General features: G+C 35.5%; 1 protein-coding gene across 1 annotated transcript; it reads right to left on the bottom strand.

Moving 5' to 3' along the window:
* Positions 1-7020: 7020 nt before the first annotated feature.
* Positions 7021-12801, bottom strand: LOC144959445 (sulfite oxidase-like). Its single transcript, XM_078892035.1, has 4 exons — positions 12092-12801; positions 9882-10909; positions 8347-8547; positions 7021-7478 (listed from the first exon to the last, which is right to left on the bottom strand). Exons 1-4 carry the CDS (start codon positions 12294-12296, stop codon positions 7164-7166), a joined length of 1749 nt encoding a protein of 582 aa, XP_078748161.1. The 5' UTR covers positions 12297-12801; the 3' UTR covers positions 7021-7163.
* Between the last annotated feature and the right edge of the window lie 9228 nt (positions 12802-22029).

The raw sequence follows: 22029 nt of genomic DNA, 5'->3' as shown, positions 1-22029 counted from the left end.
GGAAGAAAAGTGGATAGTAAAAAGTTCTAGAATTACAATTGAAGCATCTAAGAGAAAGTAAGACAAAGGGGAACCGAGAACAAAAAGGGATCAGATGTAGATTCCAAGAGCATACCACCAATGTACTTAGTTTGAAATCACCTAAAAGTCTCATCCAGACACAAGCACAAAATCCAACAAAGAGGAACACACTCAAATGCTTACATTATACATTGAAAATAACAAATATAATAATACATAACAGAGAGATGATTTACAAGGAAAAAAATATCATCTCCTAAACAATAACTATGCATTCGACTGTTTCCCTTCCAGCTAGGATTCCGGCCAGTGCCAGGACAAAACCAAGTAATCTCATTCCGAGACAAAGACAGAAAGCATGTTGGAAAAAAAGATAATATAAGGGGATAGAAGACACAGTAAGTACCTCCCTGCCCGCTATGGGAGGTCAGGATCCCCACCCAGGTTCCAGGTTTTTAATTAACGAATCTAATTCAGGCGGATGGGCAGAGCGATACGCCTGGGTGTTGTCAGTGTACATGTGGTAGCTGACCTCATGCTTTCTTATTATTCCTCCCAATGGTTGTGTATAGAGAGTATAAAGGAGTGGGCCTAAAATGGAACCTTGAGGTACTCCATAATTTAAAGTTTGTGGGTTAGATTTGATATTGTGTATCAGTACTAATTGTGTACGCCCGTCAATGAAAGACTTAAACCATTCTAAGGCATTACCCGATACTCCATCAATAATCTCATTCCAAGAAAAATACAGAAATAACATTGGCAAATAAAAGACACAACAAGTAACCTTCATGCCCACTATGGGATGACAAAAGACCCCATCCAGTCAATTTTAGTCTTAGCAATTTAAAACTAACATTGCAAAATAGTTTGACATGCAAATCAACCAAAAAAAAAAAAAAATAATAAGAAAGCCAAAAATCATATTGATTTCAAAATAAAACAATTTTTAAAATTAATATTCATTAACACAAGCATACAAATCAAATCAATATAAGGCATACACCTTCTATAAATATGAAGCTATCTTTCTGCTTGACTATTTGCAAAATAAAACAGAACAAATTTTTAAATTAATATTCATTAACACAAGCATACAAATCAAATCGATATAAGGCATACACCTTCTATAAATATGAAGCCATCTTTCTGCTTGACTTTTTGTAAGCTCAATAGGAGCAAATCATTTCAATACACCAACATTTTTAATAAAAACCATTTCCCCCAACAAAGCCGTGTTGTAACTTTCTCACTAAAGCCTAAATTACTTGGTCAGAAGGGAAAACAAAATGTACAAATTGTGTCACAGTTAAGACACAAAGTAAAGCAGGGATTTTTAAATTAAAGGAATATTAAGGACATAAAAAAGTACAGTGTACCTTAGATACAGCGACCTCGGTTCTAATGAAACCTGAGAGTTAATGAAAACTTTTTTAATCACTGCTTTTTTCCTATTTGACACACCATGAAATCCACTTCGCATTCAACAAGGTTCATAACCACACACCTCGGCTACGAAGTAATCGAAACTGCGAAAAGCATGCCGAATGAGGTGAAACTCAGTGAGCTTTATTAAACACCAGAATTGTCTGGTAGTACCAACGAAAGAGTGAAAATGGATAGTATTTCGTTAAATCGTTAGTATTTTCAGGATCACAGGCTCCAGGCAGCCCCTACTGTTTTATAATTGTCTGGTAAACCACTTTGTTTTTGTTTTGTTTTTAAGGGTTTTACAGGGCTTGCAACACATAAAGGAAAAGAAGGGGTTGAGGGTTAATCCTAAGGGTGGTGCTTGCCGGACAATGGGGTGGGGGGAAGGAGTATTCCATTCATTTTAACCTCATTTAAGTAAGTAGAGGATTATATCCCTTGTATAATAATGTCAAAAATGACACATCAAATTCAACGAAAATCGATTATAATGAACATTTACCTCCACTTCTGTCAACTTCATCATAACAGAGGTGCACTTAATTTCACTGGGACTTTCAAAAATGTCAACACTCCAGGTCATTAAAGGTGATGTTTTGTTTTATCTTCAACTTATGCATAAAATGTAATCTGTATCCCATTTCAACTACAACAATCCAATATGTGACCCATTACGTCAATATGGTACTATGTCATGGTGACCCAAATGGAAACAATAGAATTTAAAATCCAAAAGATCAAAATTACGAAATTTAATCTTTTTTTTTTTTAGGTCAAGAAACAATATTCACACTCCCCAACGAAAGCATCAAATTCAACGCTAATTTCATAATGACAACTTCAAATCCATTTGTGCAGCATCAGCTTCACCCTGATACAATATCGAATTGACACATATCAGTTCAGCTAAAAAAATAGATTTGTAAAATATATAAATAAAATAAAGCTGAAATGAAAATATTATGAATGATATAGGGTGGGGTGTTCCAATTCAGACATCCTTCTGCATTCACATTCTATTTTAACGCCTAATTTTGATAACAATTATGACATAGAGTTGAGTTCCGATTTAACATGGCCAAAAATAAATGCAAGATATATTTAAGCCGATATCAGAGATTTTCCGTGTAATTTAAATAAATTGTCTCATATGTTTTTGTTTTTAAGTGTTTTATGGCACTTGAAACACATTTAGGTCATATCAGCACTAGTAAAAAGGAAGAAAATGGGATAGTAAAAAGTTCTAGAATTACAATTAAAGCCCCCAAGAGTAAGTAAGATGAAGGAGAATTAATTAAAATAGGAAACAGATGTAGATTCCAAGAGCACACAGTCGGTGTACTTAGTTTGAGATCACCTAAATGTCTCATCCAGACACAAGCACAGGTCTCCACTAATAGGAATACACTCAAATGTTTACAAATCACATGCATGTAAAACACAAAATAATACAGTGCATAATAACAGAGAGATGAGTTACAAGGTAAAAAATATCATCTCTCAAAACTCTAAATATACATTTGACTGTTTCCCTAACAGCCAGGGTATCTGGCCAGGGCCAAGATAAAACCGAGTAATCTCATTCCAAGACAAAGACAGAAAGCAAGTTGGAAAACAGATATAGGGGTATAGAGGACACAGTAAGTGCCTCCCTGCCCCACTATGAGAGGTCAGGAACCCCACCCAGAAATAGTCTCTTAAAATCTCTGTCTTACTCAAAGATCAGGCTCGAAGATCAGGTACGAGCTTCTCACATTGCTTCTTCACAAATTCGAGTCATCTTACAGTCGAAGAAGCAATATAATGCAACAACTTTTGCAATATAAATTTGTACAATTGAAAAGGATTTTACACATTTTGTTTTGATTTTTTTTTGGTGGTTGAGCATCATCTGGAATCAATAAGTAAGCATATCTAAGTTTTTTTTTTAAATTTTGTTTATCAAAATAGATCTTGAAAACGTTTTCTGTTTTACTTAAATTCCAAAGAAACCAGCTTTATATTTGATTTTTATCCAATCAATTCACTCTAATCATGAATGTAAGCTCATTGACATCTAAATCTAAGAAAAGCTAGTTGCATTTGCCTCATATGTCACAGGGGTGTCTGAATTGGCACAACAGGATGTTACAATTGGAATACATGGTGTCCAGATTGGGACAAGTGACTAGGGTCCACAAATAATGGCCAAACACACAAATAAAATGTGATAATGGAAAGGTATGTTATCTAAAACTTCAGATTAACGGTGTTTGCAACATATGTAATAGTTATTTTTCACAATTTTGGCCAATGGAAGTCATTGAGCTGAGAGTCATTTTGGGGGTCCGAATTGGAACACCCCATCTAGCGTATTTCCTTTGTTTTAACTTTTTTTTTCTCCATAATAAAGTGGGAACTTGAGTCAGACCGAATAAAGTAAAAACCAGTTAAATGAAAACTCATTACAAGGAAGACTTACACAGGGGAGGTCAGACCTTGATCTGAGTAGAGGATTTGCAATTTACTTTTCATACGGAATAATTTGGTATAGTTGACACAAACTGATAATGAAAAGCAACTCTTTTCAGTTTAGTGTTAGTGAAGATGTCTTTTCCTTTTACTTTTAGTGTTAGTAAAGATGTGGTTTGCACTTTCTCATTGCTGACGGTTTGTAAAAAGGGTATTGAAGAGAAAATATTTGACAAGATTACAAATAGGTTATGTTTATTGCTATTAATGGTTTAGTCATTAATCTTTTTTAACTGGTTTTCACTGTGCTGCAGTAATTGCCACATTTATGTTCAATTCACTGCACAGTATTAGGTTTAATGATGAACAAACTTGGCAAGCAGGTGAACCCTGGGGTTTGGTACAAAAATAAATAAACAACAAAACCAAAATGAAATTCAAAATAAAAAAGAATTAAAATCAATACTTCAATTTACCCCGCACACTTGATCAAAGGAAACATTACACACACTTTGATCACAATAAAAACAATTGCTTATCACCAATGTATTAACGACCATAACCGAGGAACAAAGAGGAATGGAAAAGAACAAAGAAAGTCGGCTCACTAATTGGAGACACCGAGGATGTACAAAGAAGAAAACAGCTATCAAACGCCGCACTCAGTAAACTCACCAATGTATGGATTAGAGGTGACAAAATAAAGAGAAAAACCAAACTGAAACTGTACCGTGCTCTTGTAAAACCGGTACTTCTGTATAACTGCGGCACTTGGGCGTTGACAAAATCCGAAGAAGAACATCTGGATGCCTTCCATCGCACACAGCTAAGAAGGGTACTGGACATCAAATACCCAAAAAAGATCTCAAATGAATCACTCTGTAAGATCACAAAAGAAAGACCAATCTCCCTTGACATTTTACAACAACGATGGCAACTTTTCGGTCACATACTACGCAGGGACAAAAACATACCAGCTAACCAAGCCATGTCGGGATACTTCCAAAAACACGGGAACCTTTTCAGAGGAAGACCGATCACAACACTCCCTGTGATCCTAAACAAAAACCTCACAACACTTGGACAAAGCATTAGTCTCATATCGGCAGGGGACCTTGAAAATCTGAGAACCCTAGCAGAGGACCGGCAATATTGGAGACACCTCACACAGGAAATACTGGAAACAGCCAAGGCGACCCGATCTTTCGGTCGAGACGCGAAAGGCATTTAAGTCAAGTCAGTCAACCCGTTATATTTGAAGTGGAATCCTGATAAAGCCAAAACTGTCGGACCAGAACAATGGTTTGTTATTGTTGGTTTTTAACTCTTCCCACGGCAGGGGGATTTCCCTGTTGTAGAGAGACTTATTTTCTGAACCATAGGTCACTTTAAAAAGCATCGTATTATTTTCTAAGGACCTGTATCGTGTCTAATACCAATTTTAAAAATGATACCTAGTTATACACTCCCATTTCATCAAAAAACATTGAAGAAACAAAACAGCGACTCGCAGCATGTCTAGATAACGTTAAAGCATGGATGACAAACAACAAGCTTAAATTCAACGAGGACAAAACTGAGCTGATTGTATTCAAAAAGACAGGAAAGGATATACTCATTAATCAACTGTTCCTCGGAAAATCTGTTATTAAAAATTCCAATGTCGTTCGAAACCTTTGTTTCTATTTTGACACTGTTGGGTGGGTGTGAAGTTTTGGGGGAAATTATGAAAATGGCTGGCAAGGTTAAGCAATTATTTAAGCAATGCCATTATCAATGGAACATACTTAGGTAAAGAACAGAGATTTGAGACCAACAATAGATGTTGACTTTAAAAGTGTTGACTTTGTGCAGATTCCACTGTATTTCAAATATGATTAAAATTAAATGCTGTCTGAATAATTGAGTAAATATATATAGTTATAAATGTAAATTATATATATTGCAAGGTCAAAATGATATATTATAAATATTGATGATTTTAAAAATAATACTAAAATCATTAATATACCAATATTAATAATAATAATAATAATAATAATAATAATAATAATAATAATAATAATAATAATAATAATAATAATAATAATAATAATAATAAAGAATAACATCAAAATTGATAACAATAATAACAAAAATGATAACAATTGCAATAATAATGATCACCATCATCAAATTGTTCACCTTAACAGTTCATTCATCCAACAATCTAACCATCTTGCTATACCAATCCACTAACAAGCTAATCATTTATCCGTAAAACCCTCTTTTAAGTTACTGATGGCTGTCAAGGTTTTCTCTTCTACATCATTTCCATCTGTTACACTGCATTTAATAATACTTAAATGATTACATTGCATTGAATACTCAGGTGTTTACTCCCACATCCAACACACCAGACAACAAATTATAATCCTACCCATCTCTATGCGGAGTTTCTCTAGCTTCAAACAGTCACTATGCCGATGAATTCAACTTAAAACTGACTTAGATTTGTAAATTCTCATCATCAAAAGTCAAGGGAAGCAACTGGGCTCTATACTTTGCCCTCATCTCTTTTCTTGGAAAAAAATAGCTGATGACGAGGAGATAGTCACAAGCCTCATTTTGTTATAACTGATTTTCCACAAGTGACCTTTGTAAACTAATTGGAGTAAACTGATCCAGCTTTAGACTTATTACTCTCGATGGTACAACATTGGAGGAGCAATTGGTTGGAATACAACAAGGTGTATTATACTATAGTACCTCCAAATGTATAATACCCACTCACAATAGATGTAGAAAACTGTGTGCGCCTTTGTCAATACCAGTGACCCTTCTAGTCACCCTACCACTGTTCAAATAATGCAATGGCAGAATACATCTGCTATATAGCTTAAATTAAACATATGTCCAGTTGATAATTAAACCATGCTGAGTTGACAGTAAAGTTGAGAAAGCAAGTTAAACTGAGGTCATTGAACAAGTTGAATACAACTTCAACCTAAGAAATTGACACTTTGTTATGATTGATAACTAAAATTCTAAATTATGTCTGTTCAGTATCATGCTATCCCATGTAACATGAATTAAATAATGCTACCACCTAAATTCTCTCTCTTCCATTCCTTTCTCTTTATTTTAGTTGTTGTTGACATAATCTATACAAATTTATTCTTATCACACTTCCAATTCTGCAACCATCGCAAACAACAATTTTTTTTGGAATACAGTAGTTTATAAATTGATTTTAAAAACTCTCTTATAATATTTCCCTTCTACTGAGATGGAATCTTGACATTCACTCTATGCCAGGCATTGCTTAAAACACCTCTCAAGTTCCAAATCCCCTCTACAGAGTCCGGTTGAACATTGTATGACACATCCACTGCCTTTGCCACTAGTTGTGTTGTCTTAGCACCAGGAGGAAGTGGAATGTCTGCTTCCCAAAGTGTCCAGGCCCATGATTTGTACTTTGTCTGTCCATTTGGCTGAAGGGTGGCTGTGTGCCAAGTTTGGCCACCGTCCGCTGACACGTCCACACGGATGATGCCTCGGCCACCACCGGACCAGGCGTAACCTTTGACATTGACCTGCAGGGTGTGTTGAAGTAAATATTATCAGCATGATGGCTTTGTTTCAATAAACTACCTTTACAATGGTTTAAAGTTGTGTTAAGGTTTGAAAAGTGGTAAAAAAAACAGTTGATTCCTATGTAAGCAGGATGAAAACTAAAGGGAGCAGGTGTTTGGATTTCATATACTATGCAAAATGCCAGAATGTATGCTAGAACAAACCAAGAGGCCCTTGGAGAGGGATGAATTTCTGAGGAGTGCAATGCACAAGAACGTTCACATGATATTGAGGCTTTCAACTCAAGTTTATTGTGGCCCACGGAGCTGTTTCAGCGTACTTCTTCCTTTGGGCCAAATTGCTGAATGGACAGTTTGGCCCCGAGGAAGCAATACGCAGATACAGATCTGTAGGCTGCAAAAAACATATAGTGAGATCCTCACTAAATACAAACATTAATAATACAAACCAAAAAAAAAAAAAAATATCTTTAACGTGCATATTCAGCCAGTCATCGTTAGAAAAAAACAATGAAAATACCCATTACTGCCTGAAGCTAGGTGCTCATTCACATCAGAGTTGAGTGGGGTAAAATTTGTAGAGTGCTTTAACGTCGGACACAACTTTAGGACCGGAATTTTCCATGATCACTGTCACCCATCTGATCACTGAGTACACTTAACATTGCTTGATTTTTATGACAAGACGAGACACTGTACCACTGAGATACAGAGCCACAAAAGAAAATAGAAGAAGAAACGCAAAAATTACTGGTTGTTAATTGAGAAAAAGACAAATGTAGCAAAAAACAGAACAGTAACATTTAAAAATAAATTTTAAGAAAAAAAAAGAGATTACACAATTTACAATCCATCACCCCCACATTACCTCTTCAGCTCCTTCCTCTAGCTCTGTTCCTTCCGCTGGTTCGCAAATGGCCGAGATGACAGGAAGTTGTGATATGGATTCCGCTGAGTCAAAGTCGACATTGTGCCAGTCGACTGAAGAGTTAAATCCCTTGTAATCCCGTCTCTGCCAATGAGAGGTGCTCTCCTCTTCACTAAAATAAATGGTTTTTAACCACTTCACCTGGGAATGATATAATTTTCTTTAATACCCCTGCCATCATGAACAAGTAAAAATAAATTCATGATACTTATTATTTATTATTTTAGCATCTGATAAACCCAACCTTTACAAAAAAGTGGCTGAGAATATAAAAAATAAATAAACAGTTTTGCAAAGAAAAAAAAAATTAATATGAATTAAAATGAGAAAAAAAAAATCCATATAAACACAAAATGCTTGATTTCAACCCTTATTTAAAATAATAATGCCTTAGACTCGATGTACGATACAGAAGTTCAGGAAAATGTATCTATTTCTAGGTGAAAGAACTGTTTCTAACTCTAACCAATTGTACAGAATTGGATTTATAAAAAGTGCTTGGCGATAGACTGGCATCCTATCCAGTGGGTAACAAGCAACTTTTACTGTCCATTTATTGCTTCAAAAACATGCATTAACTCCGGCTTTTAAGGAGCCTTATGGCTATAAAGGACTTTATTTTTACACAATAAAAAGGAAAACTCTTCTTTTCAATTCATGAAGTACCTAAGGAGTTGGAATTATCTCAAATTTGTTAACAATAGTAGGATAGAAAAAATTGTATTGTAAGTTTAATTCTTTTTGATTCTTCAATCAAATATTACAGTCTGTTTTCACTTACAGCTGTCCAGTCCTGCCACTCATAACAAACAGAAAATGTTGAAATATCTTAAGGGAAAATCCGAAATTTGAGGAAATAAAATCTTTACCAATGTAAAAATTCTTTGAAATTGATGCAGTGTACTTAAGATTTATTTACGTATATATCTATTTCTTACAAATATAGGTACTTTCAACAATTTTCTACATCTGGAATCTAAAAAATTAATCTGAATTCGATCTATCAAAAAAAATATATATATATATATGTGACCCATCATGCCAATCTGGTGTTAAGTTTTGGACGCATCAAATGGAGAAATTGAGTATAAATCTAAAATGATCAAAATTAGGAAACTTCAGTCCATCAATCAAAGTTTAACTCACTCAACTCTACCTCTGTGCTGTTTACTCTCCCTAGAGATTTCTGGGACTTTTCAAATTTGAAAAATAAAATACCTCATGAATTCAATCTAAGACTAAGAGAAAATTGGCATGTACATAGATTTGTTCAATTACCAACATTGTGTAAAAATTTTAAACAGTAGCTTCGATAATATGCCTATAATTTGTCTCTCAGAAAAATGTAACCTATGATGGGGTAAAAGTTACTAGGGCTAAATACATAGATAGCCTGTGTTAGAGTTGAATAAGTTAAGAAACAAATCCAAGATTATAATAAGTAACAACTTATAAAAATACTCATTTGATATTACCTGCCTAGCTCCTACAACTCCAGGGATTACAATTCTAAGAGGATAGCCGTGGTCTCTGGGAATGGATTCCCCATTCATTTCGTAGGCCACAATTATGTCATTTTTCAACATCCTGGCCAGTTCCATGGGAATAGAGGCACCGTAAGGAGAGTTATCGGGTTGAGTGTCCAAGCCTTCAAAGACGATATACTCCGCTTTCACGTTATCAATATCAACCCCTTGATGTTTCAGCAGATCGTTCAGTGAGACTCCAGACCACTCCGCATTGCTGATAGCTGCAGAGCCCCAGTTCAGGCCTTTGACTGTTTTAATCTTCACCATCTCACTTCTCCTGTTCCCTGCACACTGCGTGACACATGACACAGTCTTTTTGGGAAATTTTGCTTTCAGGTCTTTCACACTTAAAGATTTACTTCTGTTATTGCCAAATTTTAAATCAAGGGAATGTGTTTTTTCATCTACATCTGGAACAGGAAGATGGTTGCGGACAAAAAACAAATGATTAGGAGTGTTTAAACTGTCGGTCAAAAGCTGAGCAGGTGGCTCAGCATTAAATGGCTTGGAAGAACTTGGAATCAACAATGGCGATCTTTTGGGGTCATTTTTGTAAGGGTCGTTTGCATCCAACTCTGCTTGTGTCTCGGCTACTTCTAAAATGTTCCCTATTCTAAAATATTCCATCATTTCATACACTTGATCATTCTTGTGCACAGAGTACAAGTTCCAATAAGGCTCTATAGACTTCCCGGCAGCCATCAGGATTTTTTTCCCGCCTGGATGCATCGTGACGTATTCAGTAATGTCATAAACTCCATTTTTGTAAGTGACCCAAATGCCTTTATCTTTACTGTCGTGTTTTGCTACATCTTCTTTGGTGTAAGTGGGAAGACCTTTTTTAATTTGGCCCGGAACAATCTCAGCTGCATAAACTTTCCCTGTGATCTCAGGTACTGGAATAAGGTGCCTCAAGCTGGGAAAACCATTTTGCTCTTTTCCTTTCTTGTGGAGCCAATATCCAACAGCACTTCCTAAAAAAGATAAAGATGATGATGATGATAATAATAATAAAAATAATAATAATAATAATAATAATAATAATAATAATAATAATAATAATAATAATAATAATAATAATTAAATTTTTAAAAACTGTGAGAAAAAGAAAGTCAATTACTTTTGTTGGGTTTTTTTTTTCTTTTTTGTTTTAAGTTTAAGATACTGGTCAAACAAAACAAGCAACAAAAAAATAAACAAAACAAAAAAAAAAACACAGCAAAAATAACAAAAGCTTGGAGGCTGACTATTCATTGATAACAACTGGATAGAAAAATAAAATAAATAAATATGAGCATCTGTATTGTGATTTTCCATGGATTTTAAAATGCAAGTATATTTCCCAAACAGGCCAAATGGAACACAATCTCCATTTATTAGAGTTGGCCATCTATTGGGCATCCTTTTCACAAAGCACTTTCAATATATACGTTCTGGCCTATGGCCAGGGCAGACATTCTTTCAAACCCGAGTCAATTGGGGTTCTGTATGTTCAGAGCCTTATCAAGGAGACAACATCGGATGCTATTATTACCACTCGTCTGGTCGCCAAACGTGCCCAAAATCATTGGCTTTTGTAACAAGACACTGTTCAGTTGAGCCGTTGACATCTTTTCCTTAAGTGCAACAAAGATGTTATAAATGACTTCTTCTAGCTGTTCTTCACAGAGTCTGTGGTTTCTACTTGCCGTCCCCAAGTTCTAATTATAATAAAGATCTTAAAAAGTGTGCATGAAACAGTGCTCTTTGAACATTTTTAGTGGATATTGCCCTATAGAAAAGCTCAATTATATATATATATATAGTTAGCTACTATGTTTTTCTCTAGATAACTGGATACAGTGTGCTTAGAGCTGACAGTATTGAAGAGATTGAAAGTAAAGATTGGTAAAGAATAGCTATTGCAGGGAAAAAGAGAAAACATCTAATGTTATAGCTGCAAATCTGAGAAATGTAATAGTAATGTAATTGATAGAGCCAGATATGGAGGTGAAACTGAAGACTGAAGCATTCTATGTGGGGGAAAATGCATACATTATACCATCATTTCAAAGGATTTGGGAGATGAGAAAGATTAAGCGGAAGAAAAGGGAAGAGAAGGAGGAGGAGGAAATGATGATCATAATAATTATAAAAATAACTGAAAGGGCTATTACCAGCCATGAGACACCCGGCAGACATAAATAATCCAAGTCGCTTTCTGTTCTCATTTTCATTATTTCCACTGAAGTTGCTGCTCGACCTAATACTTGATAACTGACAGGCAGGCAGAAATTCCTTTTGAGAGAAATGTCGGTTCAAGTAAACACGTTTTTCATTGAAAGCCACCTGTACCCGAACAATTCTTTTCGCAAAAGCCATCTGAATCTGCTAGATCTATTATCCCACAAAATGCGGTTACAAATTGGATTACAGTCAGTGGCACCAATACCAATATCTACTTAAAGCTCCAGAGATTAGGCTTTACGTTATCTAAGTCAAATACAATGGCTTATAAATTATAAATAGTATCCGAAAACCTCGGGGATACTATTTAAAAAGACAATGCATAAAATAAATCAAACGTGGAAAATCAGTCACCACTCGGCCAAACAACAGTTAGGAATGATATTATTAGCCCGTTGATAACAGTATCAGTAGGTAAGTCATCCACGAAATCTATACTCCATCGGAGGAGAGGTCGAATTTGACATCAATTTGTTTGTTTTTGTGAAGGATTATTTTCTCTGCAAATCTTTTCAAAGTTACTCATGGCTCCTCAATCTTTTCTTAACTTGGAAGTTGCATGATTAAGAACACAATGAGGTATCTTTCGTCTTTAAAAACGTGCACCCTTTGTTTACTCAGTACACGTCGCTTGCACCAAATTGGGGGTGTGTCATTGTGGGGTCACCATGGGGTCATGGTCATACAGTTGACCTCGTACTGCTAATGTCGCCGTCAAAACTAAGAGATTGGTAACACGTGTTAAAACACGTATTCCTACCTTCGATCGCAATTTATAGAAGAAAAAAAAAGCAACCATATATATGGTTGTTTGGTGGCAAAAGAAGCATTTCCTCATAAATATTCGATCACGCATTAAATGTCTAGATATTGATATTTTATGAAACAAAAATGGTAAAATTTATCAAACATTGCTTTCGATCTATTTTTAAACCACGGTAAAGTTAATTATTCAAAAATAATGCGTTTGTCTGAACAAAACAATATCTATTTGAACCCTAATTTTCAGAATAATTCTATTGCAGGTTTAATAACTGTTTCACAATCATCAACGATCATACTGAATCGTACAACAAGATAGAACCAATACTTATAGATGAAGAAGAAATCAAGAACCTATAATTTAAGCAAACCAAAGAAATCGCCTGGTCCTGGGATGATTTGTGGAAATATTCTTACCAACTGTTTTGAAAGTTTGCTGTTCCCTATACAGATTTTTTTCAGCGACCTGTCGATGAACAAATTGTTCCAGTTCTGATGAAAACTTCAATTATCGTACCAGTGCTTAAAAACACTGTCGCATTCACATCAATCATAATGAAACATTTTGAAAAGATTTTGAAATGCCAACGTGTACAAGTATGTGATTACGAAATACTTGACAAACACCAATTTGCTTATCAACATGGACGCTGCGTAGACGATTCCTTATTAACTGTTATGAACAGGATGATAAAACATCTAGATAAATCACCCGCAAACTATTCACAAATCTTACACGTTGACTTTTCATTGGCTGTCAATTCAATGAACACAATCAATTATCCTCATTAACAAGTTGTCATGATGAACCTATCACGATAAATCTCATAAAATGGTTCCATAACTTTCTACTGGAACCCTAGTGCTAAAATGGGAATACATTTCTTCGCAACAAAGTCCATTTCAATTGGTTGCCTACAAGGCTGTGTTAGCTCCCCAATTATGTATATTTGGTACACAAATGGTGATATATCTATTTATGGTGAATGTCGAATTGTTAAATAGGCAGACGTTACACCCATTTTAGGACTTCTGAATGGCCAAGAATCAGAAAAGCATTATATAAACCAAATTGAACATTTTGTGAATTGCTGCCCTAACCTTGATATATCAAAAACAAAAGAACATTTTTTTTATTTCAGAAAAAGGCAGGTTCCTCCAAAATGCCATTGAACTAAATAATGAGTATGTTGAACTAGTCAAGCAATTCAAATATTTAGGAATGATCATTGACGATCACTTAATTTCAAACCTCATGTAGGTGGCATCTCCAGGAAACTTTGTCAAAGAATATTATATTCTTCGAAAATGTAGAAAATTTGATGTTTAGAGAAAGACAATGTTGCAAATCTACAATTCCCTTCTACTTAGTGTATCAACTTTCAGTTTAACAATCTGATGGGGAGGGTGTGGAGTGAAATAGAAATCAAAATTAAATAGAATAATTAATTCAAGAATCGAGTAAAATAATGAATTGTAAACTAAAAAGCATTGAACAACATTACCTACATAAGAGCTGTTGAGAGGAAAGAATTTGAAATTCTCAATAAGACACATCCTTTAAAATATGAATTTACTCACCTACGACCTGGTAGAGACAAAATGTAGAAGAAATTGATACAAAATTACTTTCATACCGTCTGCGATTAAAGCAATAAATAAACCTATGAAAGTAAAATTATCGATCCTTATAAATAGAAGACTATTACTGTCAAAATTATTCCTGTTCCAAAAAAAGAAAAACTTGAAACTATGAACGATCTCAGACCTGTTGCACTGACTTCAATAGTCATGAAATCTTTAGAAAAACTTGTTCTTGTTAAAATTAGGAATCAGTTTATGCCATTGAGTGATAGTCATCAATTTGCTTACAAACCAGGACGTGGCGTAGAGGATGCCATTTTGCTGTTTACAAACAACATCTACAGGCATCTAGATCACGCTAGGAGCTATTGCAGATTGCTTTTTGCAGATTTTTCTTCAGCGTTCAAAACAATGCAACCTCAGTTGGTTGTTCAAAAATTGACTAGTCTGAATTTAAACAAGTATATAATTGCTTGGGTGCTCGAATTTCTTACGGAGAGAGCACAATATGTTCAATTAGGACAAAACAAATCTTCCTGTATAACTACAAATACTGGTGCTCCTCAAGGTTGTGTATTGTCCCCTGTATTATTCACAATATACACGAATGGCTGTAGAAGTCAAAACCTGAGTGTACCTTTAATAAAGTTTGCAGATGACACCGCTCTTCAAGGCCTCATAACAAATGGCAACGAAGTGGCTTATAGGCAAGAAATTGATAGATTTGTGTCTTGGTGTGATGCCCACCACCTAGAGCTTAACATAAGCAAGACAAAGGAGCTAGTGATTGACTTTAGGAGAGTGAAGGAACCGATAGAACCGTTAAAATTAAAGGACCAATTCGTCCAACGAGTTCCTCACTACAAATACCTTGGTGTAACGATTGATGACAGGCTCAAGTGGGATGAACACTTGAAAATAATTAGGCATAAGATGTGCAGACGTACATATTTTTTTATCAAAACTCTCTCAGTTTAGAATAGATAAAACCCTCTGCACATTATTTTATAGAGCAGTAATCGAAAGTGTTTTGTCATTTTGTATAACAGCTTGGGGAGGCAATTGCTTAGCAGTGGAAAGGAACAAAATAAATTCAAATATTAAAAAATCCATTAAACGCTATATCAATGATGTTGACGATGTAGATCTTTTATACGAGAAATTTTGTATAAATAAAATAACTAAAATATTAAATGACCAGTATCATCCACTAAGACCATCAATTATTATGTCAGAAAGAAGTGGTCGCCCTTTCTCTATTTCAACGAAAACAGAGAGACACCGAAAATATTTTCTGCCGTCCAGTATTAGGCTTTATAACAACAAGCAATAATCATTTTATATAATTATTTCTCATTTTTACTTTTTAAAAATATAAATATTAATTTATTAATTTATTTGTTTTGCAATCTTTTCAATTTTCAATTTATAGTGACAGTTTTAACTATTTTACAGTGTTGAAATTATTCATATTATAAAGCGCAGCTCTGGTTATAGAGCTGCTCCTTTTTTTATATATATACATCCTATTTCCATTGTATTTTTATCTTATTGTGTAAATTATAACACGTCTGTACAAAAAATTTCCTTTTTGGGATGCAATAAAGTATTATTATTATTATTATTATTATTATTATTAGTATTATTATTATTATTATTATTATTATTATTATTATTATTATTATTATTATTATTATTATTATTATTATTATTATTCCTCTACAACTTTCCACGCTTTTATGATCCTGCCTGTGTGTTTGGGAAGGGAGAGGGGGTGTAAGAGAGAGAGAGAGAGAGAGAGAGAGAGAGAGAGAGAGAGAGAGAGAGAGAGAGAGAGAGAGAGAGAGTATGTATGGGTTTTCGAAACTGTTATGAAATGTCATCTTCATTTTGATGTTTATATCATTTATCATTTTGATGTTATTTATCATTTTATTAATGTATTTTTGTCTGCCTATGTATTGTATTTTTAATCTCATACATTGGAAACCAAATTATTATTATTATTATTATTATTATTATTATTATTATTATTATTATTATTATTATTATTATTATTATTATTATTATTATTATTATTATTATTATCATCATCATCATTATTATTATTATTATTATTATTATTATTATTATTATGAAAAATAACATCATGAGTCAAAGATCTCAAGGTGTCAGAAATTTAGGCTTTTATTTAGATAATTTTTTGGACAAGCCAATACACAATTCGAAATTATGCCATACCATCCACTATTCGCTGAGAAACATTGAACACCTTAGTTGATTTTAAAAAGATTTTGTCATTTATTACGGTTTGTTTTTCACTTTTTATAATAAAACCTGTTATGATGCTCTTTAGAACTCGCATCAATACAAGTTTTAATGATATTGGAATGCATGAAATCAAAACCGCGATAAAAGACACTCATTATTTACCTGCTATATTTAATGTAGGAGATAACCAATGTATGCCATTAAAATACAATAATTACACGATTATTTCCCTTGCATCTCACGTGTAGGAATAATGTTGTGAGTTCAATCCAAGGAATTTACCCAATGGAAACCGTACGGTGCTCTTATTGGCTAACCAACCAGCGGCCTCGATGAGAAAAATATCCGCCATTTTGATGTTGGCTGGGAATCGCGTTACTATAGTAAACAAGCGCTGATCGGCCGTTCATGAAAACAAGTTGCTGCTCGCTCGTTTAACTCAAAATTATTCAAAACGATCTCTCTAAAATGATATAAATGTGATTTCTTAAGGTTTTCTTCACGGTCAAAACCACACAACATTCTATTAATGATTACGTCCGGGGCAAAAAGGAATATTGACAGGTCGACCGAGAGTTGAACTCGTGAGACGACAAACATCAATGCGAAGTGTAGCGAGAGTCAAGCTATTGTTTGTCTTGTCCTATTCTATATAGAGAAAAGGATAAATAGTATAGCCGCGTGTGTGAGTGGTTGCGTGTCATAGTCTTGTTTTTAAATTGTTTCTGTTGTTTATGTGTGTAGTGATGACCAGCGGCGTAGCCTGGTCATTTAGGAGCATGGGGCTGGATTTGAGATGTGTTGTCGCATGAATATTATCTTTTAGTTATGGATATGAGAGAGAGAGAGAGAGAGAGAGAGAGAGAGAGAGAGAGAGAGAGAGAGAGAGAGAGATTTGATGCACTCAATTATTTTACCTAAGATTTGTATGTTCTTTGTAACTTGTTCATAATGCCTGGCCAAGGATAAGCGATAGCCACTGTCAATCTGTGCACCTATGTGAACAGTACCAACGGTTTTCAATCTAGTGGTGATATTTAAATGTAAGTTAGACTTCTGATGGTTCAATGCTCTCTGTGTTAAATTTTTCAAACAGGTAAATCCATTTCTTGTCCAACACAATTCTGTATTGCTGTTATCGCCAAACAAAATACAATTAAAACAAAATAAACTCTTCTTTTCTATTCTCACCGTAAGCCAAGGAAAACGACCATACCAATCTTTATCAAATTAAATGACCGATTCTGTTTCCCGTCTTTAATAGTGAGTACAAAATCGTTTGGTTGATGGGGACCACAGACTACTAGGAGTTTTGTATTCTCTATGATGGGGACCGAGACTTTTAATCAAAAGTTTATTTTCCCTATTCAAAGAACTGGTATTGATAGTCAACAGGTAATAGACGTGATTCATCACACTTAATAATAGCAATTAATTAAAATTTTAAAAACAGACACTGCACACATCAGATTAACACTCGAATTATCAGTAAACATAACATACAGTCTCACACTCAAGTTAAAAGGGACAAGTGGAATTCACTATCACATGCCTGACACGCCTCGAAGAGGGATGGGTAACAGGTACAACACGCTTGCCATTAATTAGGTCATTGTGTGTGGCTGCGAGTAAGAAAGCCACAATGACTCTGTTCAAAGTCAAGATGCCTCTTCATGCCCACAGTCATAGCACACGGCAAACGTGAAATGCATCGCCTGGTGGTATCGTGGGAATATGGCTAGAAGCATTTTCAACCTTTAAAGCCACACGCTGTACTGATTGGTCAGGGGCACGAGTATGACTCGAGCTGTAGTAAATTCTAAGCGGTGTGATTGGTTCAAGTTTTGAGGCTCTGTAAGGGTTTTTCAACACCAGGTCAACAATGAATTTCATTGTTTGTGAAACAGAAAATTAAAAGTGTGACTTTTTATTGTTAAATTCTTACAAATTATCAAGACAATGACGACCTGTGGCTTAGCCTTAATAGCCTTTAAGGCCCTACGCCACTGGTGATGACTCTCTCACACTCAATTTCAATGCCGAAAGAGGAATTCCCGCACACAAGAAAGGGGAATTGGGGTGGTATTTGGCATACATATTGTATAGTATCTAGTTCTAAATAGATAACTGATTAGAATTATATTATGATATATAAACACAATGCCAAATACAATTCCGAAGTTTCCTTATTTCAAATGAAGTAAAGCTCCAAAACCAAATGGTAGTGATTGTAGTACTGAGTGTTAGTGAGGTGATGTGGTGTTGGTGGTGGTTGTAGTTGTAGTAGTAATAGTGATGATGATGTGGTGGTGGTGATGATTGTAGTTGTAGTAGTAGTGGTAGTGATGATGATGTGGTGGTGGTTGTAGTAGTAGTGGTAATGGTAATGATATGGTGGTGGTGGTTGTAGTAGTAGTGGTCGTGATGATGATGTGGTGGTGGTGTTTGTAGTAGTAGTGGTAATGATGCGGCTATGTGGTCTAGTAGTATGACACTCGCTTCCGGATCGGAAGGTCCTGGGTTCGAGCCTCGCGCTCGGCGCATGATTGAGTCCTTGGAAAAGGCTCTTTACTCACATTCTCTCACCGTACTCAGGTGTAAAATGAGTACCTGGCCGTTAACAGAGTTGTCTTTGTCCGACAAATTGTAATATCGCCTAACAGGCGTCATGTCCCGTCCTACATGTTAAATGTTGACCAGGGACCCCTTGTAAAGCGCTTTGAGCACATTTAGTAGATATTGCACTATATAAAGCTCAATTTTAAAAAAAATATATTTCAATGATATGGTGGTGGTGGTTGCAGTAGTAGTAGTGGTAGTGATGATAATGTGGTGGTGGTTGTAGTTGTAGTAGTAGTGATAGTGATGATGATGTGGTGGTGGTTGTAGTAGTAGTGGTAGTGATGATGATGTGGTTGTGGTGGTTGTAGTAGTAGTTGTAATGGTGATGATATGGTGGTAGTGGTGGTTGCAGTAGTAGTGGTATTGATGACGATGTGGTTGTGGTGGTTGTAGTAGTAGTGGTAATGGTAATGATATGGTGGTAGTGGGGGTTGTAGTAGTAGTGGTAATGGTAATGATATGGTGGTGGTTGTAGTAGTAGTGGTCGTGATGACGATGTTGTTGTGGTGGTTGTAGTAGTAGTGGTAGTGATGCTATTGTGGTGGTGTTTGTAGTAGTTGAGGTAGTGATGTGATGGTGGTTGTAGTAGTAGTGGTGGTGGTGGTTGTGGTAGTAGTGGTAATGATGATGATATGGTGGTGGTGGTTGCAGTAGTAGTGGTAGTGATGACGATGTGGTTGTGGTGATTGTAGTAGTGGTAGTGATGATGATGTGCTGGTGGTGGTGTAGTAGTAGTAGTGGTAGTGATAATGATGTGGGGCTGGTGGTTGTAGTAGTAGTGTTAGTGATGATATTGTGGTGGTGGTTGTAGTAGTAGATGATGTGGTGGTTGGAAAACACATTACAGGTTATTATAATACATGATTACACACATTCTCTAACTTCATTTTTTGACAGCCTCGTAGTGCCATACAGTTCTGAAACATTTTATTGTGGATTTTGATATTGTTTGTTGTTTTTCTTGTGTCGTTATGTTGACATAGATACCGAATGAATGGTAATTACTACATTCTCAGCCAACAACAAAATGGCGCTGAATGCTTTCATTGGTGGACACGTTTTAGGCTTCGTACGTATTCTCATTCGTTTAATTCTATGGTTCAATCATATGAATTGTTCACTGAAATTTACATTTTCATACAAAATTATGCGGCCATGTTGCTCAGTGGTAGAGTATCTCGTCTTGTCCCAGAAATAAAGCAATGGTAAGTGTGATCAGCAACCAAATGGGTGACATTGGAAAATTATTGTACCAACGTTGCAAAAGACACATATGTGATAATGGCAGTGACCCAGATGTCAAATATTTTAAGAGTTTGAAATGTATCATGAATGTGTCAATGTCAATGTCACACATGCGTGTGTTCAATAAGAATGAATGTGAGAGTCTCAGTGAGAGAAAGACGGAGAGAGAGAGAGAGAGAGAGAGAGAGAGAGAGAGAGAGAGAGAGGAAAAACAAATTGGCTGATTTGAGGTTTTCCTTTTATTTCCGGAGATAAAAGCAACTCTTAGGCACTTTTGATAATTTAATATATTTCAGCAACCAATTATGCATCCTCGTCAAAGATTTGACAAGATGGCCAACGAGGAGGAATTTCCCTTGGATCGATCAGCTGTTATTACAGGGACCTATTACAGTGTTTTACCGGAAGTACCTCTTTTGTTTGATGAATAGCACGATCGGGCTGTCAATACACTCTTCCTGTCCGATGATTAGTTATGCGAGGCGCTATCTTTCGCTATTTTCCCTCACTTCGATTCAAAATTAATCGACTTTTTCAACATATATTTCTCACGGAGTTATTGACTTATACTTATATTTACAAAACCATCATGCTTCATACATGTTGTGTTTACAAATGCAACAATCGGGCTGAGAATGACAGAAGTCGCCGTTTCCATAGATGCGATCAAAACGAGGGAAGTGATCATTATTATTTCTTGTTAAAATAGCAGTATCAGTGCTATACCGTATCGTAATGATATCGAACATTTCTGTTATTGATACCGCTCATCACGCCAAACACGAATGTAAAAACAATTAACTTCTGAACTGTTGATTGTAAACAGCTTGTTTTTATTGGCTATAAAATAAATACTATATGTTATTTCGAAAGAAAAACAATATGCTGCGTGACAATTATTATTATCTACATTGGAAAAATCATACATACCATATAGTCTATAAGTTTGAAATGAAGTTTTTTTTAAAATGGACTTGCCTAAAAGTCTGCAGTGGACCATGTTCATTCCCCACTGGTGTCAACCTCGGGACTTAAGACATCAGCGGGGAGTGAACTTGGGAATATGGGAGGTGGACATCATTGAAGGACGAACCCAGGGCTATGGGAGGTGGACACCAGTTGGAACTATAACCCGGGCTATGAGAGGTGGACACCATTGGGGAGTGATCCCTGGACCTCAGGATATGGACTCCAATGGGGAGTTAACCTGGGACTATGCGAAGTCAACACCAATGGGAAGTGAACCCGGGGCTATGGAGTGTGGACACCAGTGGGGAAAGCCTTGGACTACAAGAGGTGGACATCACTGGGGAGTGAACCTGGGTCTGTGGAAGGTGGGCACAAGTGAAGAATTAGGAAATAGAAGTTTTAACATTTTTTGAGA

Source organism: Berghia stephanieae, chromosome 14 (genome assembly GCF_034508935.2).
Source record: "Berghia stephanieae isolate SIO BIC M18660-M18661 chromosome 14, UCSD_Bste_1.3, whole genome shotgun sequence".
Classification (NCBI taxonomy): Eukaryota; Metazoa; Mollusca; class Gastropoda; order Nudibranchia; family Aeolidiidae; genus Berghia; species Berghia stephanieae.
This window is presented reverse-complemented; position numbering and strand designations above follow the sequence as displayed.

What these genes read in the sequence shown, in the direction of transcription:
- LOC144959445 (XM_078892035.1), bottom strand. Translation starts at nt 12,296, where the DNA reads ATGGCTTTTGCGAAAAGAATTGTTCGGGTACAGGTGGCTTTCAATGAA. An exon ending in TGCCGGGTGTCTCATGGCTG is followed by an intron (nt 10,910 to 12,091) that starts GTAATAGCCCTT and finishes TATCTTTTTTAG; the next exon opens with GAAGTGCTGTTGGATATTGG. An exon ending in GAGTTGTAGGAGCTAGGCAG is followed by an intron (nt 8,548 to 9,881) that starts GTAATATCAAAT and finishes TATCATTCCCAG; the next exon opens with GTGAAGTGGTTAAAAACCAT.